We start from the raw sequence: 27,983 nt of genomic DNA, 5'->3' as shown, positions 1-27,983 counted from the left end.
TATACAAAGAAAGTCATTGACTTGTCTAAGGTCCCAACACATATAGACAAAACAAAGTGAGAAATCATCACAATGTCCTACACCCAGTGATTGTGGCATAGAGATTGACTGACTGGGTTTCCACAAAACTACAGTTGGCCCTCCATGTGTCAGAACTTCCTGGGTATTGTGAAAGAGATCAAATGCCAAATATGGCTGCTTATTGTTGGTTCTGCCCAAGAAAGACTCAAAGAATCAAACTTTGGACTGAGTTTTCTGCCTTTCTTTCCAGCCCAAGATTGAGTCACCAAGACCAGCTTTGTGTTTTTCTCTTTCACAGCCATCAGCAATTTCAGGGTTTCTGGACTGACGTCACTTATCTGAAGCCTATTGAGATAGAGGGGGAATTATGTTAATTCTACATATTATATTTCAGCTTTATTGCCTTAATAACTTTACCATATGCCATTCTTGGAACATTCCTGGAGTCTCTTGTGCTGCCCATCAGGAAAAAGAAAATCTGCTTTAGGCTCAAAACCCTCCCTTTCAGTAGAGAGAATATTCTCCATTAAGCTCCGGAGCATAAATCAAGCATTCTATTGGGAGAACAGATCAAAGTTTAGTTATAATCACTGGTGCTATGTAAGTAATATTTTACAAGCATATGATTATATGCTCATAGACAATACCATTAATATAGTGATTTTATAGAATACAACATAAAGGATCCAAATTTTTAACCTAAATATATTTACATGGCTGGAGAAGACAGGGTACACACTCAGAAGCCCATGCTCAAAACTTTTGGTATAGCTTCTTCAAATCAAGAATGGGGATTCATAATCACTTATTTTTTCTATGTTCTCTCTGTATATGCGTGTCTCCATTAGTATGTAGGTGCAGATACCTTTATAATCTGAAATACAGGTGTTAGGAAACATCATTGAAGAAAATAAAACCCCTGCCATTATGGAGTTTATCTTCTAATGGAAGTAGATGGATAATGAACAGAAGACATGGAATGCTTGAAAATAAGAGCCATGCAGAAAGATAAAAAAAATAAAGGATATGGGAAAGGTTGCAATGTTTTTATGGGTCCCTCCCTGCATACTTTGACTCAATATCAATGTTGATGGATGAGTATCCTTTGGGGAAAAGGTAAAATAATAGTGGTCCAAAGCACATTTTTCTATTTGAGAAAACTGCAGACAAAGGGTAAATGAGTTGCCCTTTATGTACTTGATTAATGGGTAAATCTAGGATGTTTGTATTTAGTCTTTACTTGAATCCTCACTAACTTGGATATTGTTTTCCTTCAAGAAAATAAGGCAGATAAAAAGGAATGTTAAATATAGTCAGAAGTTTCTAGTTCTGTAGCAGAGTATGAATGGAATTTGTGGTAGGCAACTTCTAAGATGTTTGTCATCAATCTCCATCTTGTATCATTCACACCCTTGTGTGATTCCCTTGTCTTGAGTGAAGGAGAAACCTGTGATTTGCTTCTAATCAATAGAATAGCTAAAGATGATGGGATATCATTGACAATTAGGCAGAAGTAACACTCTTATAGAACCTAACTAAGATGATTGCCTTCTTAGCTTGGACACTTTGAAGTGAGCTACTATTTTGGAGAGATCCTCATGGCAAGGAAAGGAAGACGGACTTTCACCCAGAACGAGCTCAGTCCTGAGACCCTCCAACCAATAGTCCCTGATAAACTGAATTCTGCCCACAACCCCTCAACTTAAAAGCAAATCCTTTCATAGCTGAGCCTTCAGGTGAGACCTCAGTCCTGGATATTGCCTTGATTGCAGTCTTGGAAGAGACTCTGGAGAAGACTCCTACCCCCTATAAGCCGGGAGATCATTGTGATGTTTTCAACCCCATGACTGTGGGAATTTGCTATGTGGCAATAGCAACTAATATAGAATGAGAATCTTGGCTTTACAAGATGGATTTTAATGGCCTTAAGTTTGAAGCCACCAAATGGGAAGCTGAATATTGGCTTTTCCTTCTCTGGTAATGAAGGTCATATCCAAAATGGGGGGAGTTAGAAAATACTTAAATATAGGACAATTTTCATCCTATATCAAATGTAACAAATAATTGCCAACATTTATTCATCATTGTAATCTACTCTAAGCACTCCATACACATTTTTTTTCATCTCCCAACAGGGGGAAATACTCTCATTTCTTCCCCCCAGAGAGTTGAGTTGGTAACATGATTTATTATCTTGCACATTCTAGAACACTTCAAAACAGAATTCTCCAAGAATTCTTTCTTTCACCAAGAAAGATAGCATACAACTTACCCAACTGTCTGAAGTGTACAATTTGGGTGTCTCAAAGCCTCAAGGAGTTGCACAATCCCTTCATCGCCCAGCTCATTCCTGAGAAGATTGAGTTTTTTTAGGGTTTTGTTGTTGATAATAACAGAAGCAATGGCTTCACAGCAGGCAGTAGTTAACATACATTCTTCAAGCCTGAAACAAGGAGATGCACAAGTGAAACAGAATCCAATCCTTGGAGAGAAGTGGCAGACTGAATGGATGAGCATGAACTAGATATTTACCGAATGCCAATCTTAACTGTTTGGGATGAAACAACTAACAAACCAACTGAGTAGCATTTCAAACACCAGGCCATTAGGTCTTCGAGTTCTCATTTTCCAGCCCACTTCCTTCTGTACATACCACTTTTTCAGCTTTTCTGAACTACAAAAAGGGAACATTTCCCACCAGGTACCTACCCCAGATTCTCAAGTTTGCAGTTTGGATGTTTCAAGGCATTGCATAAGAGCTCCACTCCTTCATCCCCTACATTATTGCTTCCAAGTTCCAGGGTCCTTAGGTTTTGATTGTTAACAATAACTGAGGCAATATCTCTACAGACACAACTGTTAAAAAAACAACCAGACAGCCTGCAAAAGATAAATGTAGGCCGTCATCATGAGTATGTTTTAAAATTTTATATCATGAAGTAACAAATGCTTTTGGTCCTTACTTATGACATCTGCAAAGAAGGGACTGAACATGGGTGCAGTATTATCAACACTGATAGGTCTCTCACAACACATCAGGCTTTATTATAAGCTCTTAATGCTTAATACCTCCTATGATAGTCACAGGCTCTTATCCTCCTGACATTATAGCCAAAGAGGTTGAGGCCAGATATTTTAAACATCTTGTCTGAGGATACAGATAATTGGAAATCACATTTCCAATTTACATTTTATGATACTAAGGCTGTAGATCTGAAGAATTATTTTATAAAGCTTCTGACATTTCTTCTTTCAGTACTCCTATCAAAAACCAACATCACTGGAAGAGACTGGAGATATTGGCTTCCAGCAAAAGAAAATTATACCAGGTGGTTCCTTTCCTCCCTCAAAGTTAGCAAAGTCTTTGTCATAGCTCCCAGTAAATGCCGCCTTATTTTCTCATTCTCTTCTCCCATCTCATCTCTGCTACAGTCCCACTCACTGTTTCAATTACTTTGGCCTTCCTCAGTGTTCCTTGAGTTCCCATCTTAGCACCGTTGTGCTGGCTGTTCATCCTGCTTTAGTTTTCTGTGTGACTTACTCCCTTTCTCCTTCAAGTCTTTGCTCAAATGCACCATTTTCAATGATTTTGACATTGACCAACTTTGCTTAGGATTGCCACATCCCACAGTCAATAATCCTGATCATAGTCTGATTGACTTATAAAAAAAAAACCCATAGTTAGCATCTAAGGGAGCTGGAAAGGGTCAAACAGTAAATATTTTAGGCTTTGTGGACCACAGTCTGTCACAACTACTCAATTTTGCAACCATAATGTGAAAACAGCAATAGATAATATGTAAAGAAATCATTGTAGCTATGTACTGGGAAAATCCTATTTACAAAGACAGGTAGAAGTCCAGATCTGGCCCCTGGGCTGTACTTTCCTGACCCTTGGATGAACACATTGCATAATGTGACCTCTTTATTTTCTATCTTCCTAGATCAAATGCAAGATCCCTTAGGACATGGATATTTGTTCTATCCATTGTCGCATCCCAACCACCTAGAAGATGGCCCAACACTTAGCACACATTCAATAACTCTGGAAGAACAAGTATATTCATTCAAGAGTTACAGAACATTAGCAGTGTGCCATCCACCGTATTAATTTTGAAAGATAATACCACTACTTTCATACTGAGAGGGAAATGAAGAGTGATAACTATGGGGTTTTACATGCCCTAGGGGAGCTTCTAGAAGAAATGCAAAGTTCTACTTAAGATGACTCTTAGAGGTGGACTAAGGAGTAGACATGAAAAGAGTGTGGTGTCTACAGCAAACTACACTCAAATCCAGCCCCTTGCCTGTTTCTCTAGACACATTTTTATTAGAACACAGCCATTCCCATTCATTTATATAATCCCCATGGCTGCTCCTGAACGCCAATGGCAAATATGTAAGCCAGGTCAGGGATAAATCTCTGGGGTCCTTCTCCTTCAGTGCTTTTCCACAGCTTGGCGCACCTCTCTGTGTTATAGGGAGCTGAGGAATAGTGTATGTTCTGCTGTTTCTCACCAATGACATTTTGACAATAAACCTTCCTTGGCTGTTATGCAGCATATTGCTGGGAACAAGCTCCCCTATCTCATGAACACCACTCGTCACTCCTGACACCACTTGCTCAAGTCTTTCTCCTTTCTGTTGCCAACTCCACCCCTCAAATGATTACAGTAGAGACACAGTCATCCAAGGAACTCATGGCAAGACTTACTCCAGCTCCTGTAATTTACAGGTTGTGAACATCATGGGCAAAGTTAAAACCAGTATTCCATGATCCTGTAGGTAATTCACACTCAAATCTAAGTGTTTTAAGGTTTTGTTGATCATGAGAACTCTCCCAAGGGAGCTGCAACAAGTTTTCGTGAGACAACAGAAGAGTAACCTGCAGAGAAACAAACACAGCGACAGTGCCAAATCAACCACCCAGTCTAATCTCCTGAAGAGAATTGTGTGCAAGCACCCTTACAACACCCACAAGCATCTCTGTGCCTTCTGTGTCATAGCCCACAATCTCTTCGTGTGAATTTCTTACCGGGAAGAGAAGACAGAATGAATGAAATAATGCAGAGGGTGAAACATGGAATGCATACTGCCCAGCAGGGCATGAAAATAAAAAAAATCTAACTCTTCCATGAGCTGTATGAACTTGTAGAAATTTTCCAATGAGTTTACTCATTGTTTGATATGGTTTATTGGTTAAGTTTAATCCCAGAATGCTATGGTTCTAAAAGAGTTACATTCCTGCTTACAAATGAACACACAAAATTGAAATTTAAAAAAAAAAAAAACAGAGGAAAGGCTAAGTTGGAAGTCATGCCTGGAACCCTTCAAAATTCTGGATCTATAGAAAAATTTCGTGATATCCACAGTTTCGTTTTGTTTAAGTTTGAAATTACTGACAATATTTGAAGGTTTATTCATTTTCAATCTGGGTTTCTAGCTTCTATTTTAAAAACTAGGACCTTTGTTTTAAGACTATTCACTAGAGCAGGGGTTGGCAAATTATGGCTGGCAGGCCAAATCCACCTCTGTACAAATGTGAGCTAAGAATGGTTTTTACAAGGTAAATGGTCAAAAAATGAGAAAACTAATATTCTATGACAACTGAAGATTGTGAAAGTCAAATTTCAGGCTTGTAAAGTGTTGTGGGATCATAGCCACACTCACTTGTTTACATATCCATGACTGCATTCACTCTGTAATGGCAAAGTTGAAGTTGCCACAGAGAACATTATGTTCTATGAATGCTAAAATATTTACTATCTGGCCCTTTACAGAAATTCTGTAAACCTATGGGCAACAGTGTTGGCGCATCTTTTCCCTTTTATAAATCTGGTTTCTGTTCTGTCTGCTACAAGCTCCTGCTAACCTTCTAATGAATTATGCCTGTCTGGTCTCTGAAGGCCCTGTTGTTTCTGTCACGTGATTTTTTTTTTCTTTTTGTATGCTGTATGGAAGGGTTACATTTCATTATTTTTCCATGTGAGTATCCCATTATAGCAGCACCGTTTGTTGCATTTTTGTCTGTTTGTTGTATTTTGTTTGTTTGGGGGGAAGTGCATGGACTAGGAATCGTACCCAGGTCTCTGGCATGGCAGGCAAGAATTATACCACTGAACTACCCTTGCACCCCCTCATATGATTTTAAAGAAATCTAAGTCACTATTGACTTCAGTACTGTTGTTCTTTTTATGTATTTCTTTTATCTTTTCTGCCCATAGCCAAGATTAATTGTTGCCTTATTGCTAACATTTAAATTAACAACTTGTAATATAAAAGCTTTAATAAATATTTTTTGTCAAATTCTTCAATTTGTTTATTTCATTGGAGCATTTTCCTACCATCCAAATATCTGAAAATAGTATTAGATAATTTATATTATTTATAGAATATCTAAAACATACAACATTAGACCAGGCTAAAATGAATTTCATGTACTCATCACTCACCAACATTTATCAACTCATGGACAGTTTTGTTTCTGCCATATCCCACTGATTTTCCCCTGGCTAGATTTTGAAATAAATACCAGACATCACATTTTTCTCATCTATAAAATGTACTTATCTCTAAATTTAGTAAGGCATAGTGTGACAACATTTTATTATACCTGATACAGTTTCTTTTCCGATCTGATTGGTTGTATATTGATTTTGTATTAGAAGAAATCAAATGTCAACTTTTATCTACTTTAACAGGATTCTAGTCAATGATTATAAAAACTTTTACGTTTACTAATTAGATTGCTCAGACTAATACCATATTGGTGTGTTAATTTGATGTTGATACTAGTGATATGAAAATGTTCTCATTTGTATAGCCATTTACATTCATTTTCTTAGTTTTATGTAAATGCAAAAAATAAGCTAAAAAATTTCCTGTTGCCGTTGTAAAGTCTTCATAATCAACCACTATAAGCCCGCTAGGATATTAATATTTCCCAGTTATCAGACTTGGTCATGACCAGGGGTTTTATATTTTATAGACATTTTTCTTTAGGTGAATGACATTTTTCCACTGTTCTTATGCTTAAATTCTATACATATAAAAATAAAAATTTATTTTACTTTTAAGGATCTGGTTATGAGGCGGAAAAATTTGACTCTGAAGAAGTAGAAAATATGACTAGATAACATGTAAAGTGACTGAATTAGTATTTCAAAAAAAATACTAATAAATCCAAATAAAGGTCGAGGCTCAGATGGCTTCACTGGTGAATTCTACCAGACATTTAAAGAATTAATGTCAAATCTTTGCAAACTGTTACAGAATATAGAAGAGCAGGAAACACTTTCCAAATCACTCTGTAAAAATTGGTATTATCCTGACACCAAAACCAGATAAAGACATCACAAGAAGAGATAACAGACCAATATTTCTTATAAAGAATACATGCAAAATCCTTAGCAATACACTAACAGACAAAATCTACCAACATATAAAAATCGTTATGTACCATGACCAAGTGGGATTTCTCAGGATAGTAATGCTTATTTGTTATCAGAAGATCAAATAATGCAATATGCCATATCAATAAACAAAGGCCAAGACCCACAATCATCTCAATAGATGCAGGAAAAAACAGGTGACAAAATCCAAAATGCTTTCATGTTAAAAAGACGTTCAAACCAGGAATAGAGGCGAACTTCCTCAACCTGAGAAAGGACATTCAAGGAAAACCCATGGCTAACATCTTATTTAGTTGAGAAATACTCAAGGCTTCCCCCCTAAGGAGAAAAACCTTTTTAATATTAAAAAGTAAGAAGAGTCACCGTACCCAAATTCAAAGCATGCTACAAAGCTACAATGATCAAGATACTGAAGTATTGACATAAAGATAGGCACAGATCAATGGAACATAAGAGTTCAGAAATAAACCCCTACAACTGATTTCAACAAAGGTGCAGAGAAATTCAATGGGTAATGAACATTCTTTAACAAATGATTCTGGAACAAATGTATATTGATATGAAAAGGAAGGATTGCAGCTCTTCCTTTCCCCATATGCAAAAATTAATTGAAAGTGGATCATAGACCTAAGTGAACAAATAAAACTATAAAGTCTTAAGACAAAGCATAGGGAAAAACCTTGAAGACTTCGGTTTAGGCAAAGCTTTCTTGGATATGACACTAGAAACGTGACAAAAGAAAATAATTAGACTTCAAAATTAAAATGTTTGTGCTGCAGATGATACCATTAGGACCAGGAAAAGAAACCCATAGACTGGATGAAAATATTTATTTGCAAGTCATCTGTCTTATAAAAAAGTTGTATCCAGAACATACAAAGAGTTCTACAACACAGTAAGAAATAAAAATGCAATTCTTTAAAAAAAGAATTGGCAGTCGATCTGAATAAACATTTCTCCAAACACAAAGATGTTCAACATGCTAGCAAGTAAGGAAATGCAAACTAAAATGACAAGATATTACTATACATGTGCTAGGATGGCTGTAATTTTTAAACGACAGTTAATATTGAGGGTTGGTAAGGATATGGGTTGAGTAGGACTTCTATACATTGCTGATATGATATGATTGTAAAATGCTGTTATCACTCTGAAAGTTTGACAGCTCATTGAATGATAAACATAACCACATGAGGCATCAATTCTTCTCCTATGAGGCGAAAACAGATATTCAAACAAAAACTTGAATATGGATATTCATAGCAGCCCTATTCACAACACCCAAACGGTAGAAACCACTAAAATCCTCCTGTTAGCATAGGAATGGATAAACAAAATGTGGTATAATCCATATATTGTAATATCATTCATCCATTAAAAGAAATGGAGTACTGAAATAACATGCTAAAGCATTGATGAGTCTTGAGAACATTACTAAGAAAAAGAAGCCAGTCAAAAGAATGTATACTGCATTATTCCATTTATATGAAATGTCCAGAATAAACTGAACTCTGAGGACAAAATGTCGACTACTGGTTCCCTAGAGCTGCAAGTGGAGGTGGGAGAACAGGGAGTTTCCTTTTAGGGTGATGAAATAGCTAAAGTTAAGTTTTGGTGTTAGTTGCACAATCCTAAAAATATACTAAAAACCATCAAATTGCCTACTTTAATTGAGTGAACTTTATAGTATATCTATTGTATCTCAATAAATGCTTTAAAAAGAAGAAGAAAACAGAAATATATGTATGAGATGAAGATATACCTACTTAGAGCCTGAATATTAAGCCAATGATCTCTGATCCCTTTTCTCATGATAACTTATTTTAATATAAAATTAGTTCATGTCAACAATCACCCACTAAATTCCTTTCAGGACAGATATACCTTAGAACAATTTCATATTTTAAAAATCATACAACCTGAAATTTCCCCTTTTAACCTACATTTAAATATAAATCAGTGCTGTTAAATTATATTCAGTATGTGTGCTACCATCACCACCATCTATTACCAAAACTTTGCTGCCCCACATAGAAATTCTGGTCCATTTAAGCACAAACTCCCCATTTCCTCCCCCACTCTAGCCTCGTCTTTGGGGGAAAAAAAATGATCATATATAGACTGCTATGTAATACTACCAGATGTGCACAAATATAAAATGAAACACATGAGTATTTCTACAGAAAAATATAAAGAGTCTCCTTTCAGTTCAAATTATCACATGTATCAAGTGAGTTTTTACGGGAAAAAAAAAAAGAGCTACATTCTTCAGTCTTTTGGGATTATATGCTCAAACATACATAGAACAACTTGTTCTGTTTCCTGGTCATACCTACAACTCTCTACCCCTTATTAGTTTTGTACCTTTATGCCTTACTATTCTACCTGCCTCAACCACCTGAAATAGTGTGCTACTTGAGCAACTTTCTCAGATCTGAGAAAGAGTACGTAATACACAGCTTGCCATCTTGAAACAAGTAGAAACTAGAAAACAAAGCCCTATTTCAAGGCAGGCTAGCACCAAATCTCCTTTTCTTTGCTTTCTACCTTGTACTCTCCATCACGCTTCATCCCACTTGACAGCTTCCACAGTTGCTTATTCTGGTTAGTAACACTATCAGTTTTTATCAAGCCAGTGCTGTGCTCCAGAGGCTGTGTTTGAAACCTCCTTAGTCCCACGTTTAATACTTTCCACAGTCACAAGGTTGGGAGTGTTATGACCACATTCTCCAGATGGTAAAATGGAAATTGAGAAAAGCTGAATAAATGTCGCCAACAATTTGCTGCCAATTGGTTGCTGATCCAAATATTGGCCTAGGCCTGTCTGACCCTGAAGACCGTTTTCAGCTCTTAGGCTTTGCTATCATTTTACCCTCCCATTCAAATGATAACCACATTTCTTCTCACCACATGCCTGGACATTCAAATTCAATTCCGAACCTCTACGTGGTGGACTTGTCAGAGCAGACTTACACCAGAGACTCAAGGGCGCACTCGGGATGGAGCAGAGCGTCACACAGTATTTTCACCCCTGCGTTACTCAGCGGATTGTTGGATAAGTTCAGCTGCTTCAACTTCTTGTTACTGATGAGGAGAAAGGCTATTTCTTCGCATTCACTATCTCTCAGGTCACATTTCATCAGGCTATAAAAGAGATCCACAAAGTGAACCTTTCCTGTCCTCCAAACATGCTCTTTGTAAGACAGCCCCTGCCACGTGAGACGAAATCTACTTGAAGTGAATCTCCTGCTTCTAATCATGCCCTACACCAGTTCTCCAACTTAAAATTTGGGCAAGATTGTAAATTGTTTGTGGTAGCGATTAGATGGCTACACGCATTTGTCACAACTCACTGAATCACACATCAAAAAGAATGGACTTCAGTGTACTTAACGTAATAGTTTTAAAAGGGAAAGAGTGAACACCAGGGGAAAGCTTAACAAAATGAAGGCATGGCAAAGTGGAGGTCTCTGGGGGCCTGGACAGACACCATTTTTTCTGGGAAGCTGGGAGAGAGAATTCTAACTGGATTTAAGAGAAAAGGAGAGTAAAACAAACAGATTCCAGAAGACAGATGATTTAATGAGTTTTGTTGTCAATGGAGAAGAGAAATAGGAATAGCTTGAAGGATAAGTGGAATCAAGGGAGAGTTTGTGGTTTTAAGGTATGCAATATTGTAGTCTTATTGTATTCCGATGGAAATAATCTAGTAGAAAGGAAAGATGCAGAAAGGGTAATTTATTGAGGAATGTCCTTGAGTGGAAGAAAGAGGGATGGAATTCAGGGTAGAATTGGAAACATTTAGCCTTTAATAAGAGCAGGGAGACTTCACCCACAGCAGCAGAGGTGAGGGCCAGGTATGTAGTCCAAATGCCTATAGAATGGTCGAATTTGTGGCGAGAACACATGCAGTTCCCCTTCAGACTTTGACAGAAAAAAAGAAAACCAACAGCTGAAAATGGGGCTGAGAAGATGGTGCTGGAGGCTCGAGGAAAGAGGAAGAGTTTGGAGTGGTCACTTTGGAGCACAGGGAAGGACAGGCTTGGACAGTGTTTCTCGGAGCTGGATCCCTAGACTAGCAGATTCTCAGGCCCCATCCAATTTCTAGCATCAGTACCCAGAAATCTGTTAATAATCTCCCCAGGAGATTCTGATGCACAAAACTTTGGGAACCACTGTGCCAGTGAAATGCAATAAAATTACAGGGCAGTCCCAGGGGCTCACTGGAAGTTTGTGAGCATTCATCTGAAGTGAGATTCGTGCACATCGGCTATGTGTTTTTCTTTAGGCACATTCAGTGCCCACATGCTCACAACGAGAAGCAGAACTCTGTATTTTAGAGAAGGTATGAGTGAGATAATTTAAGGCAATGACTATGAAAGATGATGGAACTTAAACTCTGTTGGGAAAGAGGTGAGAGGGCAGGCAACGGTGGCTCAGTGGCAGAGTTCTTGCTTGCCATGCCGGAGACCCGGGTTCAGTTCCCAGTGCCTGCCCATGTAAAACAGAACAAAACAAAAAATAAATTAAAAAAAATAGGAAAGAGGTGAGGGATGAGGCAGGGTGGAGGATAGTAGAAAGTTGGTGGAGTAAAATAACTGAAGGACCCAGCGGAAGTAAAGACTGGTGGTGTGTTCTCATCCTAGAGAGATCTGCCTGGAAATACCGGAGGTGCCATTTGGAACTTGGGGTGCATGAAATTAGACTAAAGTTGGAATGCTATTATTTGAGATAAGGTATAGAGCTGTGCTATTAAAATGGGAACCACTACTACATATGGCTACGGAGCACTTGAAGTATGAGTAGTACAACCGAGGCTCTGATTTCAATATTCAAGTTTTAAAAAGTATTCTTGATTCAATTATTGGAAAACGAGTAAATTTAGAATGAGTTTACTATGGTGACTCTACTTTTGCAATTGTAAACTTTATGAAATCAAACTAGAGATCACATATTTCAGATGAAAATTTAGCTTCAGAATGAGGGAGCTCTGAAAGGATAAAATACACATTGGATTCTGATGGCCATACGAGAAATAAAAGGAAAGTAAATCTAATATTTCTATTGATCACAGAGTGTATAATGTATGTTGGGTTGATTAAAACATAGCAAGATTTATTTTGCCTGTTTCCCTTTGTTTTTGTAATGGGGCTATGAAAACGTATTTTCTTTGTGGCTCGCATTATTTTGCTATTAGACAGCCCTGCTCTAGGTTTGACCATGGAGATCTGTGCCACAGGAAGGGCAAAAGGACTGGAATATTGGGGGTTATAGGTCAAAGGAAAGAGAAGACGAGTTATAGAAGGGATCACCTACACAGAAATTGAGATTACCCATGTGATGGGAAGCGTGTTGATAAGAGGGAAATAATCTGCATGCTCAAAATCATCAAGGAACTAGTGACAGCAAGGAGAGATCCAGGTATGATCTAAAAGGTCACTTCTAGGGTGGGCCACGGTGGCTCAGCAGGCAAGAAAGCTTGCCTGCCATGCCAGAGGACCCGGGTTCGATTCCCGGTGCCTGCCCATGTAAAAAATAATAATAATGAAAGATAAATAAATAAAAGGTCACTTCTATATATCAAAACACAGCCATTCCCTTCTCAAACAATGAACAGTCATAATAGCCAGGTAGCGACTTGCCTCAGATGCTGTATGTTGCACATCGGATTTTCCATGACCTCATGCAGAAGCAAGAACATCCTTTGGGAAATGCAGATGTGACTCAGACTCAGGTGCATCAGATTCTGGTTGTGAATGATAGCCTTGAACAAGTCTTCAAATCTGGACTTGACAGGGAAATGTGTGAGCCTGGAGGAGGCGAGTGATGGGAACGTTAAAGCAAAGGTCACACACAGAGGGTGACCATCCTGGTCACAGTTTTCCCTGCCTTACCCAACTCAGCCCAGAATAGACTCCAGCGGTTGCTTGTTTTCTCACATACTCGTCATCAGTTGAAGATCTTTAGGTTCCCGGTCAGGACAGAGGCCCTCTGCTAGTACTGAGGTCAGGCTGTCTTGGAAATAATATTCCTGGTCTTTGTCATGACTTTCCTTAAGCGGTACCCACAAGTGACCCTGCACTACTTGTGTGAAAAGACCAGGCAGAAAGACTTTGCAAGCATCCAGACAAGAAGTGATGGAAGCTTCAGTCAGGTCGGTAATAGAATAGAAGACAGCTCAAATCAGAATTTCAACATTAGGATTTGTTAGTTGGTTTCATATGGGGTGTGAAAAAGAGTTGAGGACAATTCCCAGGGTTCTTCTTAAATCCCCTTGAAAGTTGAAGCGACGTATCAGGACAACAGCTTCGGTCACCACCTCTGGAAGGGATACATGGGGGGAGAATTGGGAGTTCACCAACAGCCCTCGGGCCCCACTGATGGGCTCAGGACTCCCAGGTCTGGAGAGGCTCCCTCAAGCCAGTTACCGTCGAAGCAAGTGGAAGTCAAACGGGAGAAGTGCCACGCAAACTCATAGGGTCAGAATCTAGAATATAGGTTGCCAGGGTATGAAGCGAGGCTCAGAAATGAGAATTTAAGGCTTACAGCGTAGAGGCTCCTACTTGGAATGAGAGGCATGTTTTAGTAAGGATGGTAGTAATGGCATCACAGCATTATGACTGCGATCAACAGCACTGAGATAGATGTCTGCATGTGATTAAGAGGGGGAAATGTTAGATTATATATATGGTAACAATTTAAAAAATAATTCATGAAATGCACTATTCAAAACTGAACCCCAAGTTAAATCATGGACTGTATTACAACTATAAAAATGTGCTCCCACTCCAATGCAAGTGGGTGGTGGTGTTTGGGAATTATATTTTATGCACAGTTATTCTGTCAACCCACAGCTTCACTAATAAAAAAAAATATGGGGGGGGGGGAATAATGTGCCATGAAAAATATTGCAGAAATTTATCCTTCAGAGATAAATTTCAGAGAAGGATAAATTATCCTTTAGAGAAGTGATTTAAGACCAAGGACTCTGATAAGCCTGAATGCACAGCACATTGGAAAACCCTTTTAATACCCAGCCTAAATGATGAATCTTTGAGCAGCTAAACATCCGACAGTGTTGATTTTTCCTTCTTAACACATACCTCATTTGAATTTAAGGATGTCACAGTCTTCTTTTCCTAACTTAGTACCTATTCTCCAACCTCCTTCACTGGTCCCTGTTTTTTTCTCCCCAGTTGGAGAATTTTGGGATAAGTCCTTGGATCTTGTCACTGCCACAGTTATCACCCTCTGTGAACTCATTAGTTGGTGGCTTTATTATATATTTACATAGCACAGACATACACGAAAGACACGTGAATTTTATCTTCATCCCAAGAATACTTCGGTATCACCTGGAAGTCTAACAGACATCTCAGCTTTAAGGTCAACTTCAGACTTACAAAGAAAATGTATCCCTCCCATTTTCTCCCTATCTCAGCGGCAATTCTATCCTGCCAATTATTCAGTCCAAAAATTCTCAACTCTTTTCTCTCAAGCTCCACATCAAATCCATCAAGGAATTAGCCCCTACCAGAACATACTCAAGTTCTGCCACCTACCAACCCCAACTACTTCCACCCTAGCCAGATCTACCAATTACTCTCTTCTGGAAGACAAACAATCCCTGATTTCCCCGACTCTACCTGGCTTTCTGAAGCCCATTACTTTATACAGTAGACAAAATAAGTCTCCTCTGTCACCTGCACTCCAAACCTTTCAACAAGTCCTCACTCAAAAAGAAAAAAAAAGGACACCAGGCCCCACACAGTGGCTTACAAGTCACATACCTGGGAAATTCTAACACCCTCCTTCACACTGCAGAAAGCTACGTGATCTGAGTTTCTCTGAACATACCAGGTCTTCGCTCCAGTGATCCCTCCTATCAGGAATATTCTATGACCAAATGGTCATTTGGCTCATTTTTTCCCTCTCATTCAAGTCTTCAAGTCTTACCTTCTCTATGGAGATTATTGACCCTACATCCTTTTCCCACCACCACTCAAGCAACCCCTTAAACTTCTGACCTTTCTGTATTGTTTTTTTTCCCCATAGTACTATTACCCTCAAACAGCATTTGTTAAGCTTGGCCACTTTATGTCTCTCCTTACAGGAGAAAGGACACTCACCACCACCACCCACTCCCATTGATATATCCCAAGTGCCTTAAGGCCTACTTTGCTTCAGATGCTAGTTTTGTTTTTAAACCAAATTAAATCTACTCCATGGGCCTCTAGGAACCTGAGACATTCCATTACATTAGGTTGTATTGAACGCTCTGGTAGCATTCCCTGTCAAGCTACTATAAACTCAGACAAAGATAAGTTTCTCTAAGTCTTTCCTTGGGCGAGTACAGCTATTTTCTTCAACTGATTCTAACACACTTATGGGGCAGAAAGTATTAGACACCTACCTCTTCCCATTTTCCCTGTCTTCCTTAGAATAACTCCTTTTTTTATTCTCACTGCTTGCAAGATTTGAGACTGATTTCTTGGTCCACTTTGAAGTTATGTGAAGCCATGTGATCACCAGATGAATACATCAATGCGATAAGGGCAAAAGTGATACATAGAAGAGTTCTAGAAAGCTCCCATCAAGGGAGCGTCTGTATCTTGCATGTTTTCCTTTTCTCCCCTTTCTTCTGCTTCCTGCCTCGAAGACAGGGGTCCCAGTAGCTGCTGTGACCCAAGGCCATCTCGGCAATAAAAGCACAGAGGAGGGCTGAGCAGATGTACAGAGATGGCTCAGGTCTCCGACGAACCTGGAAGTATATTGGCCAGTCTTCCTAACTCCAGACTTTTCGTGTGTGCAGAAAATGAAGCTTTACATTCTTAAGCCACTTTTTGGAACAAGGGAACTATTCTATGTACTTGAATATAGTCCAGAGCTATATACCTTCTCTCCCCCTTTCAACTAAGCAACCTATGATCCATCCATCAGCCTCTGAATAAGCTATTTTCTGAAACCATTCCCAGAGACTTCAGGTGCCCCCACCCCAAACAAAGTCTGCTTTGAGATACACTCCCTCTACCTTAATTTCCACACCCAGCGTTACTTTTATCGCATGGGGTAATCATTATTTTCCTCTCTCAGAGGAGGAAGAGAGTAGTGATGTTCCTGGTGGAGCCTCTAAAGTGAAGATTGGTCTGATACCTACTTGAGGGTTTGAAGTTGACAGCTGGGATGTCCCAGTGCTTTACACAGGATCCTTTCTGAAGTGCTGTCAAGATCACTGTTACAGATTTCCAGCTCCTGGAGGTTCTTCTTAGTGTGGAGTAGAGAGCAGATATCTCTCCAATAGACAAGGCTCCTAATTTGACTATACAAAAGAAAAGCATGACTCTCTGTTGGAAAAATTCATTTCTAGCAATTTTTAGAGTCAACAAGTATATTAAGATATCCTGTTGAAAACACCTGTGGTTCTACTTAGGCTAATACTAGCCAAGAAGAAATAAAGCATAGTCAGGTATGAAAAACAAATGCAGATAGTTGGAGACTGTAGACAGGCAAAATATTACCAAGTTTGATGCTTTCTAATGTGAAAAAGTTGTATAGTAAAATAAATGAATATTGATAAATACTGTGTTTTATATGCTATGAACACCCTTACATAATGTATAATGATTATTTCAGGAATGCACACAATAGATCTGAAGAAACCAGTGTAAACTAGTATTTCTCAATCAGGGGAAATGGCACTCCTAGAGGACATTGCCAATGGATGAAGACACTTTTGGTTGTCACAACTGGGAGGTGCTATTGGCCTCTTGTGGGTAGAGTTGGAGATTCCACAGAACATCCTACAAGGCACAATAAAGCCTCCCAGGAAGAATTATCTGGTGCAAAATGTCAGTGATGCTAAGGTCTAACCCAGAAACTCTGGGTTAAACTGAAGCAGAGAATTTTTTTTAAAGTCACCGGTCCAGGTAGAGAGTAGATTGGAGAGAAAGCTCTGCGTGGCCTTTGGTTTCAGTCTTATTATAGTCAATAGGCAGTGGAATTTATGGCAGATTTTAAGAATAAAGGAAAGAACAGAAATTTTTTAAAAAAACTCACCTAGATGTTAGCCTCATGTTGGCCTGCTTTTGCGTTAAGATGCCTTGAACACACAACCTAAGTTTCTTGAGAGTGTGGCAGTGCTTCAGACAATATAGAAAAACTACCAGATCTTTATTTTCTTGAATAAAAATAGTAGCTTCTAAAAAAAAGCCCATTATTTGTTCGACAAGTTCATCTTCCTGATTCTCAAAGAGGGCGTGAAACAAAGGTAGATGGTGTATTACGGCTCTTGGATTATCACCCAAACATTTTGTTTGCTGTAGAAAGTACTGCATGACGTCCTTTGTTAGTAGTTTACAGCCAAAGGATGTCTCAAGAATTTTTCTCCTCTTTTCATTAAGAAGACCAAATGTGAAATTTAGTATTGGACTAAAGTCATTGTATCTTTCCCTTCTATCTTTATCTTCTTTCTTGGCTGAGGGGAGCTGGCACTCAGACAGTGCCATCATATACCCAATGGCTGCACAGAACTCCTGGACGCTCAAATGTATGAACATGTAGTGGTTTTCACGTTTGCCACTCTTCATGAGAATCTTCATGGACTGCAATACAGAGACCTCGGCCTCAGTAAACCCAACACTCATGAGATCCTCACCACTAAACTCCAGTGTGTCATGAATCAGTCCTTCTAAAGCCAGAGAACACAGGCGTCCCAGGCGGACTAGATGCTGCTCGACAGTCATGCCAGCTTCCGATGTCAATGTGTTGGCAAGAAAATGGGCATAAATGTCAGTGAGCGTTTCGCAGGCGAGCTTGATGTCATGCCCCTCGTCCATTCCCTGACGCAGTGCGCTGCACGTGATCCAGCACACGACAGGGACTCTGCACAGATACAGAAGCACCTCATTCTCCTGCACAAGTCTGAGGGCCTTGGTAGCTCTATCCACGTCTTTAAAGAATAGATTAAAATACTTCTGCCTTTTTTCATCCGAGAGCTCCAGCCTCACAGAAAAATCTGTGTCCTTCATGAAGGCTTTCAAGGCAGCCTGACGATTGGGCCTTGACGAGATAAGGAATAAGGAACCTGGAGCCATTTTTCTTTTCAGCAAACTGACAAGGAGTACTGAGGCCGATACCTGCTGCCTGCTGTCGCTGCACAAAGTGGACTCATCTATATTTAAGGTAATATTTAGGTTGTCCAAGTCCTCAAGGATGAACAGGAGCTTCTTGGGATCAGATAGGATATCAGCAACAGGAGCCAGGCCACTGGGCCAGTGCTTAGAGATTAGTTCAACCAAGCTAGACTTGGTCATCTGGTTTAATTCATCAGATGTGATATAAACAATGTATGAGATGACATCCTTCCAAATTTTACCATTTACCCACTCCAGCACTATCTTTTTTAGAAGCATTGTTTTTCCAGATGCTCTATCTCCCACCAGGAGTATATTAAGGTCATTTGATGGCAAAGTATCCTCAGGATTATATTTCAAGTCAATTATGTTAATAGTTTCTGCTGCAATTTCAATAAAGAATTCATCATCAACACATGGAAAAATGTGTTCTCTCCAGTGCAGTAGGAATCTTTCCTTCATGACAACTTTATGTCTCTCTTTGTTACCTAAGTACCAGGTAGAAGAAATGTACAACACAGATAAGAGCTCAAAATACTTAAAAAATTTCATTCAGCTTTCTACTTGCAAGCATTCACTGACAGAGATAGGTACAAACATGTATACTATGATATTGTTTTAGAAGAACATTGCATAAACCTAGATTTCATTGATAGTTACAGAATGTATAATTCATCGATAAAACAGAATCTCCAGATATCTTACCACTGTTTATTCCTTCTTCAAAGGACTTCCTAACATTTATCTCAGCACCAGGAAGGCCTAATTATTTCCTCCTGTTGTGGTTTCACATCTTATAGCCTTCTGTCAATTCTGTTTTTACATTTAGTAAAAAAGACATTTCATGTTAAATTGACTTTTTCATTTGAGAATATTTCCTGAGTTCAGATACTGTTTCCTAGTATATACTTAACTCAAAGCAGATAGCTATTTCACCTATGACTTTAACAACAATTAGTCACACATTAATGTTTCTTATTTTTTGTTTATGAAATACAATTATTTAAAATCTGATTATTTAATGAGTAACATATTTAAAGATATCATAGGTCGGCGGGCCGCGGTGGCTCAGCGGGCAAAGTGCTTGCCTGCTATGCCGGAGGACCTCGGTTCGATTCCCGGCCCCAGCCCATGTAACAAAAAACGGAAAAACAAAATACAATAAAAACAAGAAAATGTTTAAAGATGTTTCCCTTTCTTCCTTCCTTCCTTCCTTCTATCCTTCCTTCCTTCTCTCTGTCTTTCCTTTAAAAAAAAAAAAAAAAAAAAAAAAAAAAAAAAAAAAGATATCATAGGGCTACAGTTACAAAAATGAAACTAAATAAATGAACACCCAGAAGGAGATAAACCCTTCCTTTATGAACAGATACCTGAAGCTGCTTTTATCTCTGGGGCAAGGAAAGACAGAAAAGAGACCCTATTTTTGCAGATGAAATTCTGTAATAAGGAAAACACCCAACCTTTCATAGCTGAGCCTGGGCTGGTACGCAGACCAGGATGTGGCAGGTCCAGCTCTCCCCAGGGGAGAGTGTCCTGATGCCAGAATGAAGCTGAACACACCCTCAACTGATCAAGTGACAACTCACCCATCCTTACTCCAGCTCTTCTAGGCAACCTAAACAGCCTGGCAGAGGGAAATGCAAGTCTTTTCAGGGAATAATAACCTGTTTCTTTCTTTACTCTTTTATACAATGTCTGGTATACAATAAAAAAATACAGAGAGATTCAAAGATGCAGAAGACAGTGATCCATAATCAGGAGAGGGAGAAATCAATAGACATACATCCCCATAACCTAGCTTTTGGAATAGTTTTTAAAGATAACAGAAAGAAATGCTATTTAGAAGAAAGGTCAAAATGAGTAGACAGAATCTTAGCTAAATATGGAAGGTAAAAGGTAAAAATCAAATGAAATCTCTAAACCAAAATATACAAAACTCAAAATGAAGATTGAAAAGGATTAATAACAGATGACTCATAGCATGAGAAAGAATTAGTTGTACAAAGATGGTTAATAGAAGTATCTAAACAGAGAAAAGATCACTAAGCTGATCAGATCATCATGGAACTGTGATAACATCAAAGAATATGAGTACAATCATGCATCTATGTGATGATGTTAAGAATTACTGATTGCATATGTAGAATGGTATGATTTCTAAATGTTGGGTTAATTTCTTTTTTTCTGTTAATTAATAATAAAAAAAAAGAAATATCAGCAAAAAAAGAATATGAGTACAAAATACATTTAATTACAGTTCCAAAAAGGGGGGGGGGGGACAAAGGAAAGTATAGAAGGAATATTTGAGAAACCAATGGCTTAGACACTTCCAAAATCAAGAGGAGACATTATTCAAGTTACCACTGCCATGTGGCTTGGCTCACTTGCAACATGTGGTCCTCAGGTTAGTTGAGCTTCCTTATACAATGGCTCAGAGGACCAAGTCCAGTGTTCCACTGAGCAAAGGTGGAAGCTCAATCACTTTGGAGCCTATATCTACCTTCTGCCATACTCTTTTTAGCCAAAACTGTCAATGCCGCTCTGGCTTCAAAGGGAAGAGACATAGATGCCTTCTTTCAAGGTAAGGAATATCAAAGAATTTGCAGACATTTTCAAACAGCCACATACTGCCCTTTGGCCACAACCTTTCCTCTATATACAAACCCTTACCTACTCCCAAGACGCCCCCTCCCAAAGCAGTCTTAGCTGTTAATGTCTCCGGGTTGGGGTCCAGGGTCTCAACTCTTCCAGGGACAGATGAAGCTCTTTGCATTTGGATGCACTTGCTATAAAGATATATGAGCTAAGTGATTTGTGTGTTCCCTCCACACTCAAACTAAAGTAATGTTGCAGAGTTAGGTGATCCCATTTTAAAAGGAGAGTGAAGGTAGACAGCAGAAAGCAGTCATTCCTCTAGGGCTATTCTGAGATCCAGCCAGGCACATATTGCCAGTTTCACTATTAAGACCCATTCTTGCTTCCTGGGAGCCCCCATGGCTCTTAATGGAACCCACTAGGACCTCATCTCTTCCCTAGGTCACCCTTCCTTTTCCATTAAAGGGGGCCCCCATTTTGTAGCTTAGTAGTTATCAGACTATTTCTTGCTCATAGAACTTAAGGGGTACAAAAGCTTTTCTTCATTATATATTGTATGTGTCATTTTCACTCCAAGGTTTTTCTAAACTCTTATGAGCTTCTTAGAGATCCATTTGTAATCCATTTTAGTGGACAAAAGCCATATCCCAAAATCTTACACATGAATTCGTCTCCACTCTATAATGCTTCTGTAGGACAAACACCATCAAGATTATAGAAGCCCTAACTATTAAAGGAGAAGTCCTATGAACATGCCCTTGGGGTCTGTAAGTGGTTTTTTGTCTATAAGGTACCACCCTAAGTCTTCCTGAAGTTTTAAAGGGTTTTAAAATCTCACCCTAGACATGACATCCAAGAATGAAAGTTTCCCTAGTGAAGTGTGAGATGACTCCCAGGGATGAATCCAGACCTGGCACCATGGGATCAACAATTACATCCTGACCAAAAGGGGGAAAAGCAGTATAATTAATAAAGCATCAGTGGCAGAGAGAATTCAAATAGAGCCGAGAGGCAACTCTGGAGGTTGCTCTTATGCAAGCTTCAGGTAGACCTTGCTACCTATCATAACCTGGCAACCCCCAACCAGGACCATTCCAGCCAATCCTAAAGAACACCTAGGCCAATATATAAGATTCCACAAGGATTCCAGGCACTAGAGTAACTTTCCAGAAACCTACAACCTCCAGATGGGTCCCTGGTCCAAAGAAGTCCTGACACCTAGCCCAGCCTCTCCAGAACATCAGCTAGTTCCATCTCCCTACCCCATATTAGTGACAGACCCTTCTAATATCAAAAATTTAGAATTGCCATAGCCCGAATAACCCCAAAGAGAAGTATGGAAAGATCAAAGGTGATGGTGAGTTATGCATAGAAGATAGGATTTAACAAATGAATATGAATGCTGAATCATTAAATTGATATCTTTTAGTCTCTAGTATTTTAGAGCAGCTAAGAGTAAAAACCTAAAATTGTGGAGTTGTATGCCATGTCAAACTCTGAAATATGGTCTACAGCTAATTGTGGTGCTATGCTTGGAAATTTATAGCTTTTTTGTATACATGATATTGTTCACAATAAAAGTAGGAAGAAAAAGTCAATTGTCATGATAAAGTATTTAAGCCTTCTAGCCTCCTATATTCTAGAGCAGCTAGAAGAAAAAATATGAAGAGGATGGTATGGTAGCCCATGACAAACTCTGGGATCTGTCCTATAACCACTTTTTGAAGAGTGTTTTGAAAACTATTGCTTTTTTATTTCTTTGCTTTGTATATATATATGTATGTATGTTATACTATACTATACATATACATATACTATGCCCTGAGAACCTTCTCATTTCAACTCAAAAACTTAACCTTGTTCTTTGTTTCTCTCATCTCTCCTTTTATCACAAGAGAAGAAACCAGGCCACAATTTCATTCTACTCTCCTTACCTTCAAATTCATTATGTACATTTCCAACTTTCCACACTACTTCAGGCAACAATTGGGCCGAACTTTGCACCACTACAAAGCAAGGGTTTCTTTTCCTCCACATTTTAATGTTTCTCAGACAACGTTCAGTCTTCATTAAATGCTTCTTCCAGGCCCACCCGTCTTCTACCACCTTCTCTGTTCCACAGCCAATGCTCACGTTTTAGTGCCCCAATCAACACTTGCTTTTTTAATGCTAGCAATCTACTTTTTAGTAGATTGGTATTTTGGTGTTTGTTATTTGGTATTTTAGGCACCAAAACCTTTTCAAATTATATAGCTGTTGCTCTCCAAGAAGCTATTTCAGGAGGGAAGAAAGCAAAGATTTAGATCTGAGATTTTAATACCTTCAGTGTGGAGAGAAGTAGACAAAGCAGATAAACGTGCAGCCTGCGAGGAAGTGGCAGCCCAGCACCCTTGAGAACAGAAGCTTTGAGAGAAGTCGGAGGGATGTACAGAGTCCGCTGCTTTCCAGGGCACTGAACTCCGGGAACAGAGGGTGGCAGGGAAGAAGGCGGTTTCCTGGTACAGACATTTAAAAGGCATCAACAGAAGATGCAGAGCTTGGGTCTCCTAGAAAACTCAGCTCTCAAACTCGGTTGATTCTTCTCCTTTACACTGATGTCCTCAAGTTATAGTGGGGGGAAAGGGGGAAAATGAGCTGTAACATCAGCTTCTAAAGGGAGATGGGGAGAATGTTCTGGATGATTTGCCCTCTACCAGAGAAAGTTTTACATTTTGGACATAGTTGCCCATGATGAGCTCAAGCCAGTTATGAAGAAATGGGAGAAAGGAAATTCTACTGGCAACATAAAAATAGAGAAGAAAACTGAATTAATACTGAAAGGAAACACTCAAGAAAGAACATCAAGCTTCCTGCTATTTCTTCCAAGCTATAGAAGATATGGATTTTCTTTCAAAAGACCAATACTATAAAACAGTGGCTTGAATTGGAATGAAGAGGAGATTATGGAGTTATCAGGGGGAAAACCCAAGACAGCATCATTACAGATTCAGTCTAAATATTAGAAATAGGGTCATGGCTAAACACTAAATTGCTGGCAATTTTTAAAGGCTGGAGATAAAATGCAGCCAATTAGAGAAAATGGTAGCTATTGAAAATAAAAATACAAGAATATAAGGAAAGTTAATGTCTTCAAATAGAGAATACAAACAGAAGATAAAATATAAGCTGGAGGGAAAATTCTCCACAATAAAGGACAGAATCAATAAATATAACTTAGAGAATGAACAGCATTGAGATGCACTCCTACTCTCCTACTAAACTCTGATGAAGAAATCAACTCATATTTTCCTTAGATTTCTCCAAAACCATTCAATGCCAGAAGACATGGAATCAATTTCTACATTATAAGTGCCAAACTGAAGAAAAGAATAGTCAGCCAAGTTGTCATTTGTGTGCAAAGATAATCAAATGGTCTTAAGCATAAATACAACTAAGCCAGTTACTCTGCACCTATGAATACTTTTTGGAAGTATTAACAATAAAATCTAGTCAGCTAAGACCCTGAAATGAACTACTTGGGACTGAAGACACAATGGTTTACAATAAGCGGTCTAAGTTTAGATATAGAAATAAACCCAGACAAGATGTTTGTGATTGCAGTTTGGAACAAATGTTATTTACTCCGACCATACAAAATCTACATAAGTTGTGAAGACACACAAAGGATAAGGGACAAGAAATAGCAAAGGAGAAAAAAGAAAACATTTTTTCCATTGTAGCAAGAAATGACTCGACTATAGAATTTAATCAAGAAGATAAAAGCATGACCAACAATATTTTAAAGCTTTTTCAGAAGGATCTTTTCAGGATAAAATGGTTTCCTCATTATTTTTAAAAAGATACATAGTATAGGGGGGTGCAAGGGTGGTTCAGTGGTAGAATTCTTGCCTGCCATGTGGAAGGCCTGGGTTCGATTCCCAGTCCATGCACTTCTCCCAAAACAAACAAGCAAAACAAAAAAGTTCAACAAGTAGTGCTGCAGTAATGGAATACTCCCATGGAAAAATAATGAAATGTGACCCCACCATACAGCATACAAATATATATATATATATTTATAAAATATAATTTCTTAAGTTTCATTTTAGCTTACTTCTAAACTTGAACATTCAAGTAAAAATATTCAAAAGTCACATTGACATATGTTCTATAAATTACCTAAATGTATTTAGAAATATGGTCGAGTATTAATGCTAGATATATTTGGGGGACGTAATTTGGAATGATTAGTTTTGACATATTTCCTGACATTTTGAGCAGTGAACCTATATCATTTCACTTTAGAAAGGAAAAAAGAAAGCCTTTCCAACATTAGGCATTTGTTAAACAGGATCAGGGTTTGAATGTTAATCTAGGAACTCAAGAAGCATTGATTCCCTTGGTTAAGGGAACATCTAAGAAGATGAGAAAGTAGGGAGTTTCTCAGATTTTGTTTCTTCCCCCACTGCTAATCATTTCCAGTAAGCAGCTAGTATGAAACATTTTTGATGCACCAGTTGCTCCACTGCAGGTAGGCTCACGGAATGTAACGCACAGACCTGGACAAATTAGAGACAATGCGTTCTTCAGATAGTGGGGGAAAGTCAGGTAGTATGGTTTCCCCGACATTGAAGGAGAAAGTCAGTATACAGAAAACTTTGTATACATATATATATATAAAAGAACCCCACTTCTTCCATTAAAATTACTCTCCTATCTGGATATATTGACATGAATTCATGGTAAAGACTTGGGAAGGATGCATGTGAAAACAGATACGTTGTTAACTCTTAGAGGGAGCTCCAGATTGGGGAAGGTTTAATGTTTTTAGTTTATTGGAAAATGATGTAAGGTGGCAGATAAAAACTGAGTTAAGATGGAACTTATTTCTATGCGTTTGCGTCTGCCCACATGCCTAGGGAGTCCCTGAAAGATAAAGTTGTTGACATTGGATGTGGCTCAGGGAAGTATGATTGCAGATTACTTTAATTTTGTATTCTCTAAATAGTCCATGCCATATATATATATATTATATATAATATATATATATATATAATTTAAGATATATTTATATTCAGAAAATAAATCTTTGAGGGCAAATGTGAAAACAGATGTCAAAGCAATTCTCAGCTTTTAAGTCAGGTGAGTGAATGAGATATTCCAGCCAAGTTTCTCTATTGCTGATGAGATTTTACTTCATAGACTTGGCAGTGTTCTCTTGTTTCATGTCAGAGGTTTAAAGCTGGGCCACTAACCCAATCCTGACCCATGAGACAGTTTTGTTTGAACCTCAAGTACATTCTCTTTTGTTTGAAATGATTACCAATCATTAAATGTCAAAAGACACTATACACTTGAGATTTCTAATTTCTCTTATCACATCAGATCTGGTAACCCCGTGACCAATTTCCTCTTATTAAAAATGGATAGCAGTTTAACAGTGGAGGTCTAAATTTATTTAGCCATGGCTGAAGACTACCTGAAATCTTTCGTCCATAAACCTAGTTGTAATTGTCTGAAAGATAATGAGGTAAGGAATAGTAACGAGCCTAAAAACAGGTTTTCTAAAACTGACAGCTACATTGCACATTTATTTTATCTACCTGGCCGATCCCTATGGGTGTTTGTGTCATGCCAGGTAGTGGAGAATGTATAAGGGACAGAAATGATGAAGAAAAACAGAGCCTGGCATTCAAAGTCAGCTACGTTTGCTTAGGATTCAGCTCTTGTTATCTAAGAGACTTTGGACTAGATTTATGACCTTGGTATATTCTCTTAACCTCTTAGATCTTCAGTTTTCCCTTTTTATTATAAGAAACAATCACATCTATTTCAGAGAAGTTTCATGATAACCGAATGAGCCAATAAAAATTTTATGCTGAATAGAGTACCCAGTATGTTAACTCTCTATAACCTCTGTCCATAGGTCCACACACTTCTTTGGACAGATCTTACAGTTCTCTGGAAAAAGCTTCATGCTGGAGATCTACCATAATTTCAGTATTTGAATGGGTCTAATCTTTTGACTGGTTACTTTCATAAGTCATTTAGAATGAAGGCAGAAAACAGGCATAGAATAGGTAAGTCTCAGAACAAGAATCTACCTACATCCAAACCACCTCTGGCCTACTAAGGCTACCAAGCCTGAAAGCTATGTCTTTGGGATGGAGAAGTCACTTATAAAAACCACTAAGCTCCCTACAGACTACCTCCTGATCCCCGTTCGCCCTTCTGATTGTCCCACTCACGGTTTCGTCTAGCGATGATGTCCTCACAGAGATCATTACGTCGGATCTTTTGAAACACGTGGAACATCGCATTCCAGATGTGTTGTGCCTCATAAAAGGTTGTCAATTTGTTAGCTAGATCTAGTTTGGACTTCCTTAGCTCAAGCCATGAAATCGTTGGCAATTTGAGAACCTTAAGTACTTTTTCAAGATTGTCCTTGAAACTCTGGAATTCCTTATTGCTGAGGTTCTCTAGATACCACATCAGGTCAAATTCAGCAGAAATTGATTCTGCCATCTTGCCCCTCTGGTGATGTCAAATTTGAAAGAAAGGATCCTTGAGGAAGAAGCAGATGGGTTCTACAAAATAAAGAGGAAAACAAAGAATCAAACTGTGCAGCAGCATCAATATTTGCAAAACTGACATAGAAAATGCCTTTGAAAATTGACAATAGGTCTGAACTTTTTTCTCCTGGGATCATGATACAAGCCATACTTTATTCTGACGTGGCTTCCCTGGTGAACTTCTGGTGTGAGGGAAGTGTGCTAAAAAGCAGCGTTCTTTATTGTAAAAGTTATCCCTGCTTATGAAATTGCACTTAGATTTGGAGAACTGA

General features: G+C 38.6%; 1 protein-coding gene across 3 annotated transcripts; it reads right to left on the bottom strand.

Annotated features, from left to right (window-relative positions):
• Positions 1 to 146: 146 nt before the first annotated feature.
• Positions 147 to 27,664, bottom strand: NLRP11 (NLR family pyrin domain containing 11). Of its 3 annotated transcripts, XM_077133541.1 has the most exons (9): positions 27,388 to 27,664; positions 17,490 to 19,053; positions 16,591 to 16,752; positions 13,076 to 13,243; positions 10,407 to 10,577; positions 4,736 to 4,906; positions 2,731 to 2,901; positions 2,294 to 2,464; positions 147 to 366 (listed from the first exon to the last, which is right to left on the bottom strand). In XM_077133541.1, the coding sequence occupies exons 1-9, from the start codon at positions 27,662 to 27,664 to the stop codon at positions 150 to 152; spliced, it is 3,072 nt and encodes a 1,023-aa protein (XP_076989656.1). In that variant the 3' UTR covers positions 147 to 149. The 3 variants fall into 3 exon arrangements, with proteins under 3 accessions (XP_076989656.1, XP_076989658.1, XP_076989657.1); XM_077133543.1 differs by lacking the exon at positions 2,731 to 2,901; XM_077133542.1 differs by lacking the exon at positions 16,591 to 16,752.
• Between the last annotated feature and the right edge of the window lie 319 nt (positions 27,665 to 27,983).

Source organism: Tamandua tetradactyla, chromosome 16, assembly GCF_023851605.1.
Source record: "Tamandua tetradactyla isolate mTamTet1 chromosome 16, mTamTet1.pri, whole genome shotgun sequence".
NCBI lineage: Eukaryota > Metazoa > Chordata > Mammalia > Pilosa > Myrmecophagidae > Tamandua > Tamandua tetradactyla.
Note: the sequence above shows the minus strand (reverse complement) of the source record. Positions and strands in the feature narration are given on the sequence as shown.

Coding starts and splice junctions, on each gene's coding strand:
- NLRP11 (XM_077133541.1), bottom strand. CDS start 27,664: ATGGCAGAATCAATTTCTGCTGAATTTGACCTGATGTGGTATCTAGAG. Junction 16,753..17,489: donor AACATGAGGCTAACATCTAG/GTGAGTTTTTTT, acceptor TCTTTTGTATAG/TCAAATTAGGAGCCTTGTCT. Junction 4,907..10,406: donor TGCGCCCTTGAGTCTCTGGT/GTAAGTCTGCTC, acceptor GTTTCTCTGCAG/GTTACTCTTCTGTTGTCTCA.